Genomic DNA, 17,256 nt, shown 5'->3' with positions numbered 1-17,256 from the left:
TTCCTGTCGTATGTATGTATGGACATATGACAGTTTGTATTGTCAGTAGTTCCTGCCTCTCCCTCCAGGTTGTTTGTTTAAATACTGAGAGACAGGCAACATGTAATAGTAATTTTTGGTGTTCTGTTATCCTATGTATAAGCCATTAATCAAAGAGGTGAAGGCAAACAACAGGGAGTAGGAGGAAGAGAGAGAACGAAAGTGAAGGAAGGACCATGGCATGAGAGGTGACGGAGTGAACATGGCAGCAGAGATGCCCGAATGCGGGTGGATGCCACACTCTCACTGCACTGGGTCTTGAATTGGGTCTTGAATTCTACCTGTTCTTGGCAATAACTAAACTTTGCTCTACATTTAGGATCAGAAAGATTGTTGATTCCTTTCTTACTGTTTTATTTGTTTTATACTCAGAGATTGTGAGATAAAACTTAAAAATGTAACTATTTTAGGACTAATTGTGCTGTATTTGCTTTTACACAAATATTTACTGTTGTTTATGTAAACTAGTTCAAATAGTTGAGTACTTTTTATGGGCTGAGTTGAACTGTGTGCTCTGGATAAATTATACATCATAGAAAACATTAACTTTGTATAGACTTTGGCTTCAGATATTCTTACTGGAAAATTATGTAATATTTTTCTTTGTGTGTTCTTTCTTACTGCCCCTTTCCTGGATGAAATTGATCCTATTCAAACTGGACTCTGCAGTTCACAAGATTCCTTTGCAGCTCACCGTTGGAGGTAAGAGATTGCTCTCAGATCTTTGTGTTAGCTTCACGAGTAGAGTGGCTCTGCTTGGTCTTTGATCAGGCATTTATCTGGTAATTTAGGAGTGATTGTTCTAAAGCACTACAGTTTTCAGTAATAGTGATGGCATGAACACAGCCATTTTTTGGGTAACAGCTATTCACCTTTGTAAGTAGTCACTGCCCCGTTAGGCACATTTGTTTTCTCAGTAAACAGAGAGGAGTAGGCCCTAGGTTGTATTTCTGTGACCCTGTGTTGCTTCATCCTTGCTTAGATCTCTGTCATGCTTCAGCAGAGCTGGATAGGCCAAAGGTGTCATCAAGGAGGCTTCACCTGGACAAGAGACCGGAGGAGCGGAGCTTGTCCTGCTTGGCACTGAGCATTTGCTTGGATCCAGGCATTGTTCACAGGTCCTTTCCTCCCCCCATTTAGTCTGCATCCTTGTTCTCTTGGGGATAAATTGTGAGGTTAGAACAGTTCCTAGGTGTTCAGAGGACCAGAATCCTAGCTGTGATTGCAGAGGAGATTGTAGATGATAGTAGAGACTTAGAAAGGGCAGAGCGGAAAAAGCAGAGTGCTATGCAGAGAGGCTGGACTTGAGGCCAAGCCAGCGCTTTACCTACTAGCCACAGGATACTAACAGTCAGGACCCCGCCCCGCCCCGAGGCAACAGATTTGTGAACAGAATTGTGCTGTTCATATCCTGTAATATTTCGTATTCTCCTCTTAAGCTGGACTCCCTTATGCCACGATCTTAGTGTTGTTTTTGTTCTTTTGCTTACCCTTGTCTTTCTCTTTGCTTCTGTTGTCTGTGTCACTTTAAGAGCCCCCTTTCTCAGTTCTCAGCCTCAGGTCATACTCCTTTTCAGAGTTGAACCATAGCCATGTATGTATATATATGTGTGTGTGTGTGTATGTGTATGTATATGTATGTATGTATGTATATATATATATATATATATATATATATATATATATATATATAAAATATATAGTTTGTTTTTCTAGACAGGCTTTCTCTGTGTAACGGCTCTGGCTGTTATGAAACTCCCATTGTAGACTAGTCCAGGCTGGCCTCGAACTCACAGAGATCCACCTGCCTCTGCCTCCTGAGTGCTGGGATTAAAGGCATGAGCCACCATGCCCAGCCATAGCCTTATATTCTTTATGAGACCATCTCTGATCTCCTTATACATTGAGAGTTGTTCCTTTTTAAATGGTTTTTATAATGTTTTCATTTGATTATTGAAACTATTCTTCTTAATGATGGGTGATGGACTGTGACCAGTTTGAATCATCACTAGGGGAAATGGACTAGACCAGAGAAGCTGGTACTAACCACGGTTTTCTGACCCTTTAGTCTTCAAATGGAGGCAAAGTAAACAGTGGAAGGATGCTGTGCTATGTGTTGAGAGAGACATGAATGGCCCATGGGCAAGTCATTTAATCCTTCTAGGCTGCAGCTTTTAAATCTGAAGAAGAAATTAACACTAACTAGGTTATTATAATCAAATGAAGTGAATTGTGGCCAACACTGAGCATAGCACAGGATTGAAAGATTCAAAGTCTTTTCACCTTTGAATGCTATCAGTTGTAGAGAGCTTGCAGTCTATTAACTACTCTGTTCAACATTGGGGCTGAGTGTACAGAGTCTGTAATTTTTGGTGAAAGTCAGAACATCATGATCAAAATTGAGTGATTGTCATTTTCTGTTAGTTTTCTTCACTCAGTGAAGTTTTTTTGAAGTTGTGCTGCATCTTGGCCAAGTTGATTTTTAAAACAGTTTTTTATTATTAAGCTTATTGATACATAGGACAAAGATAAAATAATTAAAGATGGTCACCCTCCACCCTTCTCCAATAGGTAGGAAATACGCTGAGGGTGTCTGTTTTTCTTCCTTTGGCTTAGAATCCACAAGTGCTGCCGGCTGGTTTGCTGGCTGGCGGCCGTCCCCAAGTCTCCTGCAGTAGCTCAGAGCTCAGTGAGCTCCATTTCACTCCACACCACCTACAAGGCAGAGCAGAGCCCAGGCAGGAGAATGCGGAAGCTCTACATGTGCCATTTTCCTATGAAGCTCATGTTTTAGCCAGAGATAGGCATGTCACCTTCCACATTTTAGGAACAGAAAAGTCTTTTCAGTGGGCAGTAAAATGTGGGAGACTTGTAGTTGACAAACTGACTTTGAGCTTCACTTCGTCATACGAAGTCCCATGAATGAACCAGGTCCCTTTGTTGTAAGTTCCAGCCATTAACTGCCACATGAATCTAATGAAATTGTCGGGTTATAGTAATTACGTCAGTAATCTGATACGTTGTCACTTGAATGGACCATGTGTGGAGATCGGTTACTTCTCTCTGCCGGGTGACCCTTTTTCATTCCTGAACACTAATAGCGCTCGCTCATTAAACTTGATGGAAAAGGAGCTTTTACCACTTGTCAAGGCAGGCAGCATATTTCAATTCTATTTCTAAATTTGTGTGGTTATGTGTAACTGCTGATGTACACTTTCCTGCTGGGTTTAGTGGGACTTCTGCCTTATAGACATTTTTAATGAAATTTCTGAGTCTGAGTTACATTTTGTGTGGCACCACTTACAGATGTCTTCAATTAAATGCAGGTAAATAAATGGGATTAGGTATTAGAGGTCAAAAGATTCCTGACATTCTCTTTAGAGTCATAGTTTGCCAGTCAGTCCAGTAGGCTGTGGTCCGCTGTCATGTTTAGAAAGTGGAGAGGTAGCTGCAGTACAAGTTAACACACATGAGATCATGTGTCAGTGTGGGGACTTGGGCTTCTCTTCAGGTGTGTCCTTCTGTTCCTTCATTTCAGATTCAATTCCTCTTTTAGGAGTTATAATAATTATTTACCGAGAAGCTAACATCTGTAGCAACCAGGATTGCGCTGATCACATTCCTTGTATTACTTCTCACAGAATATCTACCTCTTATGATGAAAACTGAGCCTAGAGAGGTAGATCAGACTAAGTAGGTGTTGAGAACCACAGCTGACAGTATGGGACAAGGTAGGAAGGAGGAGATAGGATGACACTGCTGGGAGATGCCCACAGTCAAGACTCTTACTTGAAGGAAGCTAGTAATCAGAGATGGAGTTAGTGAACTTCAGAACAGGATTTAGGAATCTTTGCAGTGTGGGCATCTTGAGTTTTCGCAGCACTGACCATGGGGAGAAGCTCAGCTGCATCTCTAGCCTCTGCCCACTAGATGCCAGTAGCTCCCTCTTTATCACTGTGGTAAGCACAGAGCTGGAGATGACAGACTGCCAAATGTTTCTAAGAGCCAAAATTGTTCCCTCTTAAACTATTATGGGATGTGTGTAGGGAGAGTTAATGAGCCACTAGTGAAGAAGATAAGATATAGTGGTAAATGTTTTCAGTTCAATGAAAGATAAGAAAAAGTAGGAAAAGTGAAATAAAAAGGTAAACAGGACAAATATAAAAAACTATAAGATGAATGGCAAGATGGCTCACTTAAATCCTTTTTATTATTGCAATAAATATAAAAGCCTAAATCAAACTTGGCTGCATGGGAACTTTTATCTTTGCATTGTTCCAGATATCCAGTGACTATACATGGCTACTGTATTATATTTGATTTTTTTCAGATTTTTGTTTTAGTTAAATCCCAATAGCCATACTTGGCCAGTGGTCATACTGTTGTACATTGTAGGGCCACATATTCCTGTTAAAGTTAGAGATTGTCAGACTAGATAAAAGAATACAAGCAAGCTCTATCCTTAAATATGAAAATGTGGATTACTTGGAGGTAAAAGGCTGTATTAAGATGGTCCCATGAATATATTTACTGTAGTAACATTTGATGGGCTGTCTTTAAATCATATAGAATAGTCTTGAGGACGGAAACTGAGGGCAAAAGCATGCTTCATAATAAAAAAAATCAAGTTATTCTAAAATGTGAATCATTCAAAATAAAAACCTCAAAATAAAAATAAAAACTAATAGAAATAATCAAATTCAGTGACAAAGATTTTAGGACATTTTCTTGATACTTTGAGAGAAAATTTAGACAAAATTACAAGTAGTCTTGAAGACTTGTACATCATGGTCACAGCTTTACTTAATGGATGTCTGTCAATACTATACTGTTGAGTAACAAAAAACCACATTGAAGTCAAGCAAGTCATAAAGTATAGATAGTATGGTTCATTGGTAAAGCAGTCCATGCTCTAGCTGACTTCCCAGCTGCTCCTATTGATTTTGATTTTCCCAGTACTGGAGATTGGACCCAGGGCCTGGAATAGCCTAGGCAACTAATCCACTACTGAGCTACATCCCCTTCATTGCCCAGTTTTAAAATTGTAAGTTAGCATACAAAGTGATGGGTTTCATTCTGACATTTAAAGTAGGTGTATTTTTCAAGTACATAAGGATATTCACCAAAGCAAAGCATATTCTGGACTATTTTACAAAGTTCACTAAATTGAAAAGGATTGAGGGGTTGGGGATTTAGCTCAGTGGTAGAGCACTCGCCTAGCAAGCGCAAAGCCCTGAGTTCGGTCTTCAGCGCCCCCCTCCCCCCCCAAAAAAGGGATTGAAACTGTAATTAAATTGGTATCAAGAACTGGCCACATGCTTCTAGCACTTTAAAAATAACAGAAGAGCTTAGTGAAAAGTTGGTAAGAGACTTGCTGTTGTGCTTCTCCAGAGGAGATATGTCTAGAAAACATAAGAGGAACTGTCCATTGGTATTCACTGGAAATAAAGTCAAAACCATAGTGAGAAATCACCACAAACTCACTTAATGGCTTGAATCAAAAGATAGAGGTTGGCATGCTGTGGAGAAATTCAAACTCTCTTAACTTTGCTGATCAGAAGGTGAAATGTAGAACCATGGTCTGGCTATTTTTCAAAACATTACAGATACTACTATATAATCTAGAACCTTGTTCCTTATGATTATGCCTAATGAAATAAAAATCTTTGTCTCCATAAAGAATCATGCATAAATGGTTACAGCAGCATTAGTCATCATAGCCAGAATCTAGAAAAAAATTCAAACATCTGTCAGCTAGTGAATGAATACAGTGGAATAGTAGTCAGCAATGAAAAAGAGCATGGATGACTCCTGAGGAGACTGTAATAGACAGCAGAAGTCAGGCACAGACTGTATTGTGTCCTTCTTATGGGCCTTACCCAACAAAGGGAAATTGATAGTCAGAAAGCAGGTCAGTGATTGTCTGATATTGGTAACAAATGTGGAAGGCTGACTGCAGATTGGCTTGGGAATTTTACAGGGTTATTAAAAAAAGTGCTAAGATGCTGGAGAAATGCCCCAATGAGAAAGAGCACTAGCTGTTTAGTTCACAACACTCAAATCATTTGTTGCTCCAGCTTCAAGGGATGCAACACCCTCTTCTGGCTTCTGTGGACAATTGTCTTCATATTCACTTATCCATGCAGGTCCTGACACACACACATACACACACACAAACACACAATTTTAAAAAAGTCTTTAAAAGTTCTAATGTCAGATTGTGGTTATAGTTTCAGTTTCATAAATTTTCTGAAAATTCATAGAATTTTATGCTTAAAGTGACTAGCATTATGATATACAAAGGTATCTCAGTAGAAGTAGATGTATCATTTTATCTTTGAATTCTCAAAGAATTATAGAAAGATCATCTGACATGGCTGGGCATAGTGGCACAGACATGTAATCCTAGCAATTGCAAGGGGAGGTAGGAGGATCAGAAGTTCAAAGGCATCCCCAGATAAGCAGGGAGTTCAAGGCCAGCCTGTGCTACATGAAAACAGAAAAGGGAAATTTCACTAGTTTGATATCCTCCCCATTACTGTATCCTTAAATGTGGAATGTTAGCTACAGTTTTATTGTTAATCAAAATAGTATATATTGAAGTTGATATATTTTAATTAATATTTTAGCGCTGTTTATTAATGCTTATAATATCAGATCACAAGCCATGAATACTGTCAAAAGCTTTTAGACAGTTTTTTAAGATTTTGTTTTTGAATGGGGAACTGCTTGGCTTTCTGCAAAAGACTTAAGAAAGCACTCTGAGAAGACACAAGAACCTCACTGTCTCTTCAGTCAGCATAGTACTGTGAGGTAGCTTCTGTACCAATGGTACAGAATTTGGAAAACGGAATAGGGGTACAGAGACCTGGCTCCTATAGAGAGGGAGAGAATTCAGAGAAGGTCTAGAGAGATGAGGGGGGTGGAGGCCGAGTTGTTAGCCTGGAGGGGTTCAGATAGTCTTCCTAAGTGTGGAGGACACTGAAATCAGATATGCTGAGAGCCGGCATGAGCTGGAATGCTGTGTGGATGAGGCTAGGAAAAGGGTTGAACCTGGGAGTTGATGGGAGCTTTTACCTGTTTATTAAATGCTTGCGCCCAGGTTATTTAAAGAAGTAAGCCAGGTAGAAGGAGGTACCCTACATAGTTGTTTGTAGGTGATGGTAAGCAGTCTGTTGGTGGTACTGAAAAATCAGAAGAGGAAGACTAGGCTGTGGCTTGAACTACTGGGCCAAAACAGGGGAACAGGGTTTTGTTGCTTGTAGCTGTATATGTTAGGAAAGAGTCCTGTAGTTCTCAGACTGTGTCCCATATACTTGTATGGGAAGTTGAGTGCTATTGCTCAAAGGCACCGATTAGAACCTGAAGAGAATCATCAGGACTGTTGTTTGAAGTTGAGTGCTGTCTCCTTCCCTTGGATTGAAGGGCTGTTGGGCAGTTCTGGCTCAGACAGAGCTGCTAGTAAGTACGAAGAGCTGAACTGAAGATACCATCCCCTGAACTGAAGACACCATCCCTTGTCTTGAGTTCACTTTGCTGCGTACAGTGTAAGCAAGCACCTCGCATGTGTGGCCAGATAATACTCCCAAAGCTTGTTGATCAGGAGGTGATGACTTCAGTTAGGTTTTGGACATCACATGATGAGTGAGACTATAAGTAGAAAATGTGTATTGCTTAGTGTAATGACAATTACTGAAGTCTTTTCCTGGGAAGAACCTCAGGAGACTAAAATTTGATTTTGAGAATAAAGGAAGCACACTTAAAGTAGAAATTCAAACACTAAATAGAATAATGCCACAAATTTGTCTTGTTCACGTTTTTTTTTTTCCTGGACAAACTTGAGCTAGTCTGGGAATCCTGAAATTCCAGGCGTTTTCTTGTTGGGCTAGCTAGCACTCATCATCACCCCAAGACCTTTCTCAAGTGTTCAAATTAGTGTCGTCGTCCCTGGCAGCTTCCATTGCCCATTAGTTGTGCATGAATGCTTCAGAAAAGGCTTGAACAGTAAATCCTGGGGTGGATTAGTTTCCATGGGGACATCAGTCTTGTTTGATCTTGGCATTCATTGAGTTCTCAGTCTGGGATGTCACCATGGAATATGTTTTCCTATAAGAAGGACCGGGGAAGCAGGAGTTGCCAATTGAACAGCATTAACCAAAGCTCACTGTGCAATTCAAGGTGTGTATTGTAGAGCTCAGTAAATACTGTAGTCAGGGTTCAGATTCTGTTACTTTTTGTAAGCCATTTGAAGGTGCCTTCCTTTGTAAAATCTTTTTATCAGGAGAGTTAGGATTTAAAATACACAAAAATCAGTTTAAGGCAAAGTATTTAGCATTAACAATTTAATTCTTAAAAACTCTATAAATTCTAAGGTAAAAATACTTAACTTTTTTCTTTCTCACTTCTGAACATTTACTAAAACCATTTATGGTAAGTCTTTCATTTACCTAAGCTTTGTAAAGTTCAGTTAATTTATGTCTATTTGTGATACTACATTGCTTTTGGTTTTAAGTTGTAGATGAGTAAACCTTTTTCACTTTTTTCCGAGCATTTGAATTCCTAAGAAATACATTTGTTTGCTCTTCCTTTGATTTTGCAAATTGCTAAAATGTCTTAGTTCTTTGTATCAAATAGCACATGTGAGTCCATTGTAACTGTTAGCATGGTACCACAGAAGCTGTGTCCACTGAAAGAAATACTGACCTGAGATGGAAGTCCAGCTTTTGTTCCTTCCCAGCATGTCCCCAAATTGGCTTAGTAACCTTGGGCAAATCTCTCAGCACCTTTTTTTCCTTAGCCACGTAAGAATGTCCAGAGGAAGAGTCCTCAGGACTGAGCAGGTTAAGCAGTGTTTGAGCAGATCTGTTGCTTCTTTTCAGGCTTAGGCATTATAAACATACACGTCAAGTTCAATCCCTCCACCTACAGCTTGCTGTTCTCCATGCTCAGCTCTAGGCTCTGCTCTCTCTTTCACTATAGAATAAGCCTACTCATTTTTTTTTTTTCTACAAATGTCATCCATCTCCTTGCGTATTCAGATGTATATATCTTATTTTTAAATATGGCTTTTTTATCCTTATTAATAAAACTTTCTTTTAGTGAAGTAGTTTCTTTTTCATAAAGAGAACTGGGCAGCTAGAAGTCTTTCGAGAACTGTCTGTTACATACAGGCATTGTGGCCAATGGGAGAGAATGCATAAAGACAAATGCCATCACTTTTTGAACCTCCCTTTACACTTGTTGAAGTGGCAAAGATGAGCATACTCACGTGACCCAGTGATGCAGTAGTTATTTAGAGTATATCAGTAAGAAGGAAGGGGATGTGAACTATATGCTCATTAGTGATTTATTTTTTACTATTACTTAGAAACTGTGGGTATCCAGTGAGGGCCCATTCTATTTCTTGATCTATATTTAAAATTTAAAATTATTAGAGGGTTTTAGAATTTGTTTAAGCTGAAACAAAATATAATACATAAAATGTCAGTTGTTTAACACCAGAAATTATTAGGGAATTGCAAATCAAAACCATGAAGTATCACTGTGTACTGAGTAGGTTAACAAAAACTAAGAAATAGTGTTGGTGTGGGTGTGGAGAAGTTGCAGCCTTTGTATATTATTGGCAGACATAGAAAATGGTGTAGTTACAGTGGAGGAACATTCTTTAAAAACTCAAGTGAGCTCAGTGGGTGGTGTACAGTTTTGACCTAAGCACTCTGGAAGCAAGGACTAGTTTTCCGAACAGCCAGGGCCACATAATGAGAGGCTGTTTTTAAAATCAACACCAAACTCAAAACAAAACCAAAAAAGTTCCCTGTGCTTAGCAGTTCCACAGGAAAGAAGGGCAAGTGTGGCAGTGATTGTAGCAGCTGTTCATAGCAGCCGCAGGGCAGCTCAACCAGGTGTCCCATTGATAGAGAAATGAACGCTAGGAAAGTTACACTGACATGCAGAATACTGTTCACCTTTCAAAAAGAGGGCAATTCTCACACATTGGATGGAACTCAGAGACACTTACACAGATCACAAAAGGACAAATACTGTAATATTCTCTTTAAGGAGGCACGTATAATAGATCGTCAAGACATACTAGTTTACTCAGTTTTCTACTTAAAAACATTTAAAATGGTACATTCTTATGTGTATTTTACTGTAATTAAAACAATAGTTTAAAATACTTAAACATGCCAGTATTATAGTTCAGTTTAATTGAATACAAATTTACATTTAAAAAAATTTAAGCATTCTGTATGACTAATGTTAATGTGTAGGTGTATGTGCACATGTCTGTATGTATATGTGGATCCCAGAGGACAACCAACCTCTCAAGTGTTGTTCCTCAGGAGCCATCCACTTTACTTTTCGAGACAGTTTCTTACTTAGCCTAGAATGTGCATGGTAAGCTAGCCTGGCTAGCCAATGAGCCCCAGGGCCTAGCTCTATACCCCAAAGCCTGGGATTATAAACCTGTGCCACTATACCTGGCTTTTCTGCGTGGACCTGGGCATGTAATTTAGGTCCTCATGCTTGTACAGCAAACCCTCTTTGTAACTGCAATTGCTCCAGCCCAGTGCTAACTACTTTGATGTAAACTAAGGTATAGTTTTAGAAGTTCAGTTAAACTGTTCTCATTAGAAATAAATCCATAGCTGGGTGGTGGTGGCACACATCTCTAATCTCAGCACTCAGGAGGCAGAGGCAGGTGGATCTCTGTGAGTTGGAGGCCAGCCTGGTCTATTTAGTGAGTTGTTGGAGGCCAGCCTGGTCTATATGGTGAGTTAAAAACAAAGAAATAAATCTGTATACTATTTAAATCCAGCGATACTGGTTATAAATTTGAGAAGCTATTACTTTTTCCTTAAACTAAGAATTTCATGCCAGTTGGTTTTTCCAGAGTTACTATTATTATGTATATTTGGATTCTTACAATTTGTTTCTAAGCTATTAGTTTCTATAAGGAGCTCGTTTTCTGTGAATTTGAAGACTTTGATTTATTACCTGCTTATCTCAATAAATCAGTTTCACAGAGTTCATACTTGAGTATAATTTGTTATCACCTGTAAGTGGGAACTATTTTACATAGAAATAGAAGGAAAAGCTTTTCTGATTATGGACAGACATGTAGAAAACTTTTAGTTCTGTAACTAGCCATACATCAAACACAGTGGTTTCAGGTCACAAAGAACTGTTTTATTAATTGATTAAACTTAACAAGTACACAAATAAAAATACTGAAAACCCAGATTCTCCATTTTCAGTTGTTCAAAAGAGAATATTTCTTCATTATCCATCCAACATGACATCCGATCCAACTCTTGGTTCAGTAGTGGTTCTGTACAGTCCTGGTCCTGGAAATGGAAACAGACCCAGGAAAGAGAAAGGCGTGAAGCAAAGAATGCACAGTGGTAGGTAGATGGCACTGCATGGGAACCACTTGGGGTGTAAGAACAAGTATGCTTGTCTGAGCGCTTCTCATGTGTCCTCCAGCCAGTGAGCTCACTCAAGCTTCTTAGGAGATGACCTCTAGGGCTCTTAACTGGAATTTTTAAAAAGATAAAATAGTGTTCTCACCTAGACAGTGTAAATACATGTCTTATTTAATCGACTTGTTATTTGATACAAAACCAGTAACATTAAAACTGATTCAAAGATCATTTGCAGATATAATTTAATGAAATAAAAGATTGAGATTAGATTGCTAGATAGATTAAAACAACTACTAATTATCATATAGGGTAGTATACTAACATTTGGAATTATTCATTCCCTTCTAAGAACTCTACAGGTTAACCTCTGTCCCTACAGAGTTGTAAAATAACATACTCACAAGAAAACACCTGTAGATTTTTGTATCCTAGAGGAACCATTTGGCAGAGGTGGTTTGGGGCTGTTTTGGAAGGGAGGGGACTCAGGTTCTGTTCTCTGAAGCCTTTCTCCCTCCCCATCCCTACCCTCTTTTGAAAATACTCTCAACTGACTTCCTCTTTGCTGGTTACTCTGAGCCTAGCAGAGTTTGTTTGGAGCATCACTGAGGCACAGGAAGGCAGGTGGGTGAGGATACAGGTGTACTTTGTTAGAATAAATAAGCAACCGTTTGGGGAACAGTTTGGCTGGAAGTGAGAATTGGCCTATTAATATTCTTGTCACCTCTCCATGGCGCTTTGGAAATGGATACGCACTGCATAGCTCATTAATCACTGAAGTTAGGCCATCTTTCCCCTGAATTCAAGGTGAATTTTCTTTTGTATAGCAGAGGGGAGCTTTATTATTTTTCCTGTTATCAGCTAAATCCTTGAAATGGAGGAAACTTGTGAAAATTTTCTGATTAATTCCTTTACAGATCCTAAACTGCAAACTGCAAACTTGGAAAGAAACATTAAGTATTGCTAAATCCCTCACTGACTGATTTATGAGCAAATTAAAGGTAGCTGCTGTATACATGACTTTGCTTTTAAGTGACCTAACTGCAATTCTGTAAACACTGGCTTTGGGACTGTGCCATTCAGAGTGAGCAAAACTGGCCTAAGCTTGCTTGTTGGTCTCCTTTTATTTGTATCTTACCTTTGTTTCTCAAAACTTAATTAGAAGGAAAGCACTGGTATGAATCCTGGTTTTTTTTTGTTGTTGTTGTTTTTGTTTTAAATTTGTACCTTACAGTTTATAGGCTCCTCATTTTTTGATGCATGTGTCAGAGGGTCCTCAAGACCAGTGCTGTTTTCATAGTGCCTTCCTGACTCTCACTCTCATGAGTGTACAGTCTGTTTTGCAGAGGATCCATGATGGCAGCAGATTAAATTCAGAGGCTGACATGAGCATCAGGTGATCTTCTAATACAGATTTGTAAAAAAAAAAAAAAAAAAAAAAAAAAAAAAATCCAGAACTATGCAACTTTCCTTATGTATTGTTTTTTGATTTTGGAAAATGCAGGGTTTTATGTTTTCTTTTTTTTGTTATTGCTTTTAACCACAGAATGAATGAAATATATTGAATTTATTGTTAATTTTAAATGAATTATTAGATCTATTTCTTAAATTTCACTTTTGTTTTGTAATTGATAAATATCTGTATATGTATTCCATTAGACATAAACTCTTGGGTGTTCTCTCTACTTACCTAAATATAAGGGGGTTTGAGGCCATGAAGTTTGAGACCTGTCAATTTACATGATGTTTTTTGGCTTTAAGGCAAATATCCTTCACTTTTTTTTCCAAATAGTGTGCTTTTTTATGTAATATGTAGGTTTTTTTTTCTCCCACTGTGCTTGTGACAGCTGAGTAATGTTGACAAAGGGCCTTAACTAATGAGATTTAAGACGTGATAGCTATACATTAAGGAAGTGGGATTTCAAGTCAGTAAGCACTGGTGACTTGGGATGCTTCTCTATCAAGGGCTCCCGAGCTTCCTGGAAAAAAAAGGGGGGCCAGTATTCTAAGACTTAGCTCTTTCTGACCTGGTTGAAATGATGGTGGAAGAGGAGGGTATTGTCTAAACTTTTGATGTTGTGACAGGATGATGTCACCTACAGAGTTCATACTAGAGAAACATGCAATTGAATTACAAAAACAAACAAAACAACTCCTGACCTCCCTTATGCATATCTGTGTTCCCTTGACTCAGGGCAGAATATCTATGTAAATTTGGTATTTTTCTGCATGGGAGATTTCCCTCTGTTCTTTTATTATTTTTCAATGATACATAGTAGTATGGGTGCACAGGTTATAGATCACTTTTGTTTTGTTGCTTAAAATAGTCCAGCAATGAATTGGCTCTTTCAGTTAACTCCCATGCCTCTTTGAGTGTGGATCAGTTGTTTGAGTACTACCTCTCCGACACTGAGATCCAGTAAGCTCATTTTGTGTAGTTCCTACCCAGTCCTAAAGTCAGCCACCTCTCCTCCTAGCACTGGTTCCTTTGATTGCAGAAAATGTACCAAGGTCTTGGCAGTACAGTGTGCTCATTTCTCTTGAGGTGTTTCTTTCAGGCTCTCTCAGCTGACAGAAAAAGAACTATGTGTGTATAGTAACTCATGAGTATGTACAAACTTATAGTATGCACATATTTGTGTGTAACCATCTGTGTTTACAGCGAGCCAAGCATGAGTTCTCCTATTCTCAACTATAATCCATCATCACTTGGATCTCTCCAGTCACAGCAGTGAGAACCTTACCATATGCTATCTGTTCGCTTGTTTGTTATACGTATAGCAGTGTCAGAACTGCTAACCTGTCCCCACATGGGAAGCAGTTTATCAGAGTACAGTATTTATGTGCACTTCCTTTTGTTCATCCATATTGACCCCTTTCATTTCCAGATTTACTTACTTCACTTTCTTCTCTGTCCAACTCTTTTTGGAAGACTGTTCCATACATTTATACTACAGTTATATTTATTGTTAAAGTCTCTGTTTTCACAAGACCTTCTTGATGATATGCAAAATTTTTCATAATTAGGATTTACTCTTTTATTTAAAGTGCTGAGTTTTAGCTGGGCAGTAGGTGCTCACACCTTAAATCCCAGCACTTGGGAGGCAGAAGCAGACAGATCTCTATAATTTTGAAGCCAGCCTGTTCTACAGAGCAAGTTCCAGGACAGCCAAGGCTACACAGAGAAACCCTGTCTTGGAAAACCAAACCAACCAACCAACCAAATAAATAATAAAGTGCTTACTTTTGATAAAAACGTATAGTATTGTGTCTTTGCTGTTATAATGTCATTCTGAACAGTCTCATCACCTAAAGGACCTGTGTTTCATCTATTAATCCCTAGTCTAGACTTCTCAAACTCCTCCTAATATGAAGTAAACTGTGTATACTTTTGCCTTTTTTTTTTTAAAACTTTTGCCTATTGTACAGTATAATTGTAACTATACAGGATACAGACTTTCAGACTGGCATTTTTTACTTAGCAATATGTATTTTAAGTGTGCTCTCTCTCTCTCTCTCTTTCACCCTCTTCCCTCTTTTGCCCCCTCCTGTCTTCTCCCTCCCTCCCTTCCTCCCTTCCTCCCTCCCTCCCTCCCTCCCTCCCTCCCTCCCTCCCTTCTTCCCTTGTGTGTGTGTGTGTGTGTGTGTGTGTGTGTGTGTGTGTGTGTGAGAGAGAGAGAGAGAGAGAGAGAGAGAGAGAGAGAGAGAGAGAGAGAATGAGAATTTCCTTTGTTAATAATAATATATTATATGGATGAATTGGAGTTTATCCATTTATATATTGAAGGATGTCTGGGTTGCTCTGGTTTTGGCCAGTTAGGAACAGATGTTATAAACATCTTGTGAGGTTTTGTCTTCAGGTAAGTTTTCAAACCAAGTGGATAAGTACAGAGTGTGATTGCTGGGTTTTATGCTCAGAGTATGTTTAGTTTTAATGAGAAGCCCCTGAAGTGCCTACAACTATTTTGCCTTCCCAACATTAGAGAATGACTTCCTTTTGCCCTGTATCTCTTCTGACGTTTGATGTCCAGCCAGTGTGGGACAGTGTTTTGATATGTAGAACTGCTTCATGTTCTATGTGTAGATCTGTGGTGATGGTGAGCATTGTTCCTTGTGATTAGATGCTGTCTTTCTGGTAAAGCATGTTTTCAGATCTTTTGTCCATTTTTAATTTGGTTGTTTAGTTTCTTATGGTTGAATCTTAAAAAGCTTTGCACATTTTATTAAGTATGTCCTGTAATATGTGTGCTGTGGTGTGACTTTGTTTTCTTAACATTTCTTACAGAGCAGAAGTTTTAAATGAATTTAATAAAGTGCATACAACTATTTTTTCATGTATTTTGTTTTTGATGCTATGTCTGAAAACTCATTAATGAAGCCATGATCACCCATATTTTCTCTCCCAAATGCCTTTGTCTAGTTTTCTAGTACTGAATTTGACATTTGGGTCTGTGATCCACTTTGAGCTCACTATAATGAAAGGTGTAAGGCTTGTCTTGGTGCTTTGGTTTACATGTGGATGTCCAACTGTTTAGCACTGTTGTTTGTGGAGACTTGCCTTTCTCTATTGAATTGCCGTTAGTTACTCTTTGTTAAAGGTTACTGTGTTTGTTGGATTTGTCTAGTCTGGCTTGTCTCTTTATTGTTCTGTCAAGACAATCACAATATCTTCCTTCCTCAGTAGAGTTGGGTGTCCTGAGCCTTTTGTCTCTCATGTCCAACTTCGGAATGAATTTATTAATATTCATAAAACAGCTTGTTGCAGTTTTGATCGGGATTGTACTGTCTGGCAGCAACTTGAAAATAGCTGGCATTATAACAGTTTTGATCAAGAAAAATGTGTTGTTCCATTTATTTGGGTCATCTATGATTCCTGTTATAGATGTTTTGTACTTTCTTGTGTATAGATTCTATGCATGTAAGCTTTAAACTTAGCTTTTTTTTTTTCATTGTGTTGAAAATTTATATTCTAGTCATCGTTATTATAAAGAAAAAGAATTTCACACCTTAACTTCATTCTAGGCTTTGCAATAATTACTTATTAGTTACAGTATTTTTCTTTGTTCTTTGGGATTTTTTACCGTCATGTCATCTATAAAGAAAGACAGTTGATTTTTCTGTTCTTCACTCTGAATTAATCCCCCCATCTCATCCCTCCCCCCTTCCTCCTTTCCTTCCTTTTTCCTTCCCTTCCCACCCCCTCTCCCTCAGGACTTGCACATGCTAGGCAAGCACCACTGGTCTACTTCCACAGCTCCCTTCGGTCCCTTCCCCTGCCTTACTATATTAGCTGGGATTTCAAATCTGATACTGAATAGAGTCAGCTGTATTCATAATCATAAGTGGGGAAGGACAGGAAACCACCTGGTTTCTTGACGTTAACTGTGCTGGTAGCAGTGGTTTCTGTGTGTTATTAAAGAGCTCAAGAAATCTCTTCCCTGTCACTTCTTAGCAGATTTGGTCAGCTGTTGAAATGTGTCATGTATTTCCTGCACTGATTAATATATCACATTATTTTCTTCTTGTAGTCCTGTGGAGGAGGTGGATCACATTAATTGCCTTCCTCTCTTTCTTTCCCCCACCCTTCTTTCATTCTTTTCCTCTCCTTCCTGTTCTCTTCACTCTTGTTTTCTCCCTCATTTCTGTCTATCATTCCCTTTTTAAAAAAAATTATTTTTTCATGCCAAAGCACTCTATTGGAATGTGGTCACAACAAAGCAAAAATTTAAATTTATTAACCTGAACAAGATTACTTAGATTAAGAGCTCTTTTTAACGTAAAGAATATGCTCCCG

At 38.6% G+C, this 17,256-nt stretch overlaps 1 protein-coding gene across 6 annotated transcripts in view; it reads left to right on the top strand.

Moving 5' to 3' along the window:
• Positions 1–17,256, top strand: part of Ate1 (arginyltransferase 1) — a 125,813-nt gene that overhangs the window by 42,229 nt on the left and 66,328 nt on the right. For all 6 annotated transcript variants that reach the window (XM_036195107.1, XM_036195097.1, XM_036195078.1 and 3 more), the window contains one exon: positions 709–741. In XM_036195107.1, the coding sequence (XP_036051000.1) occupies positions 709–741 (33 nt within the window). The remainder of the gene's footprint in view (positions 1–708; positions 742–17,256) is intronic.

Source organism: Onychomys torridus, chromosome 1 (genome assembly GCF_903995425.1).
Source record: "Onychomys torridus chromosome 1, mOncTor1.1, whole genome shotgun sequence".
Lineage (NCBI taxonomy): Eukaryota > Metazoa > Chordata > Mammalia > Rodentia > Cricetidae > Onychomys > Onychomys torridus.
The sequence above is the reverse complement of the archived record's forward strand: the minus strand, read 5'-3'. Positions and strand labels throughout refer to the sequence as shown.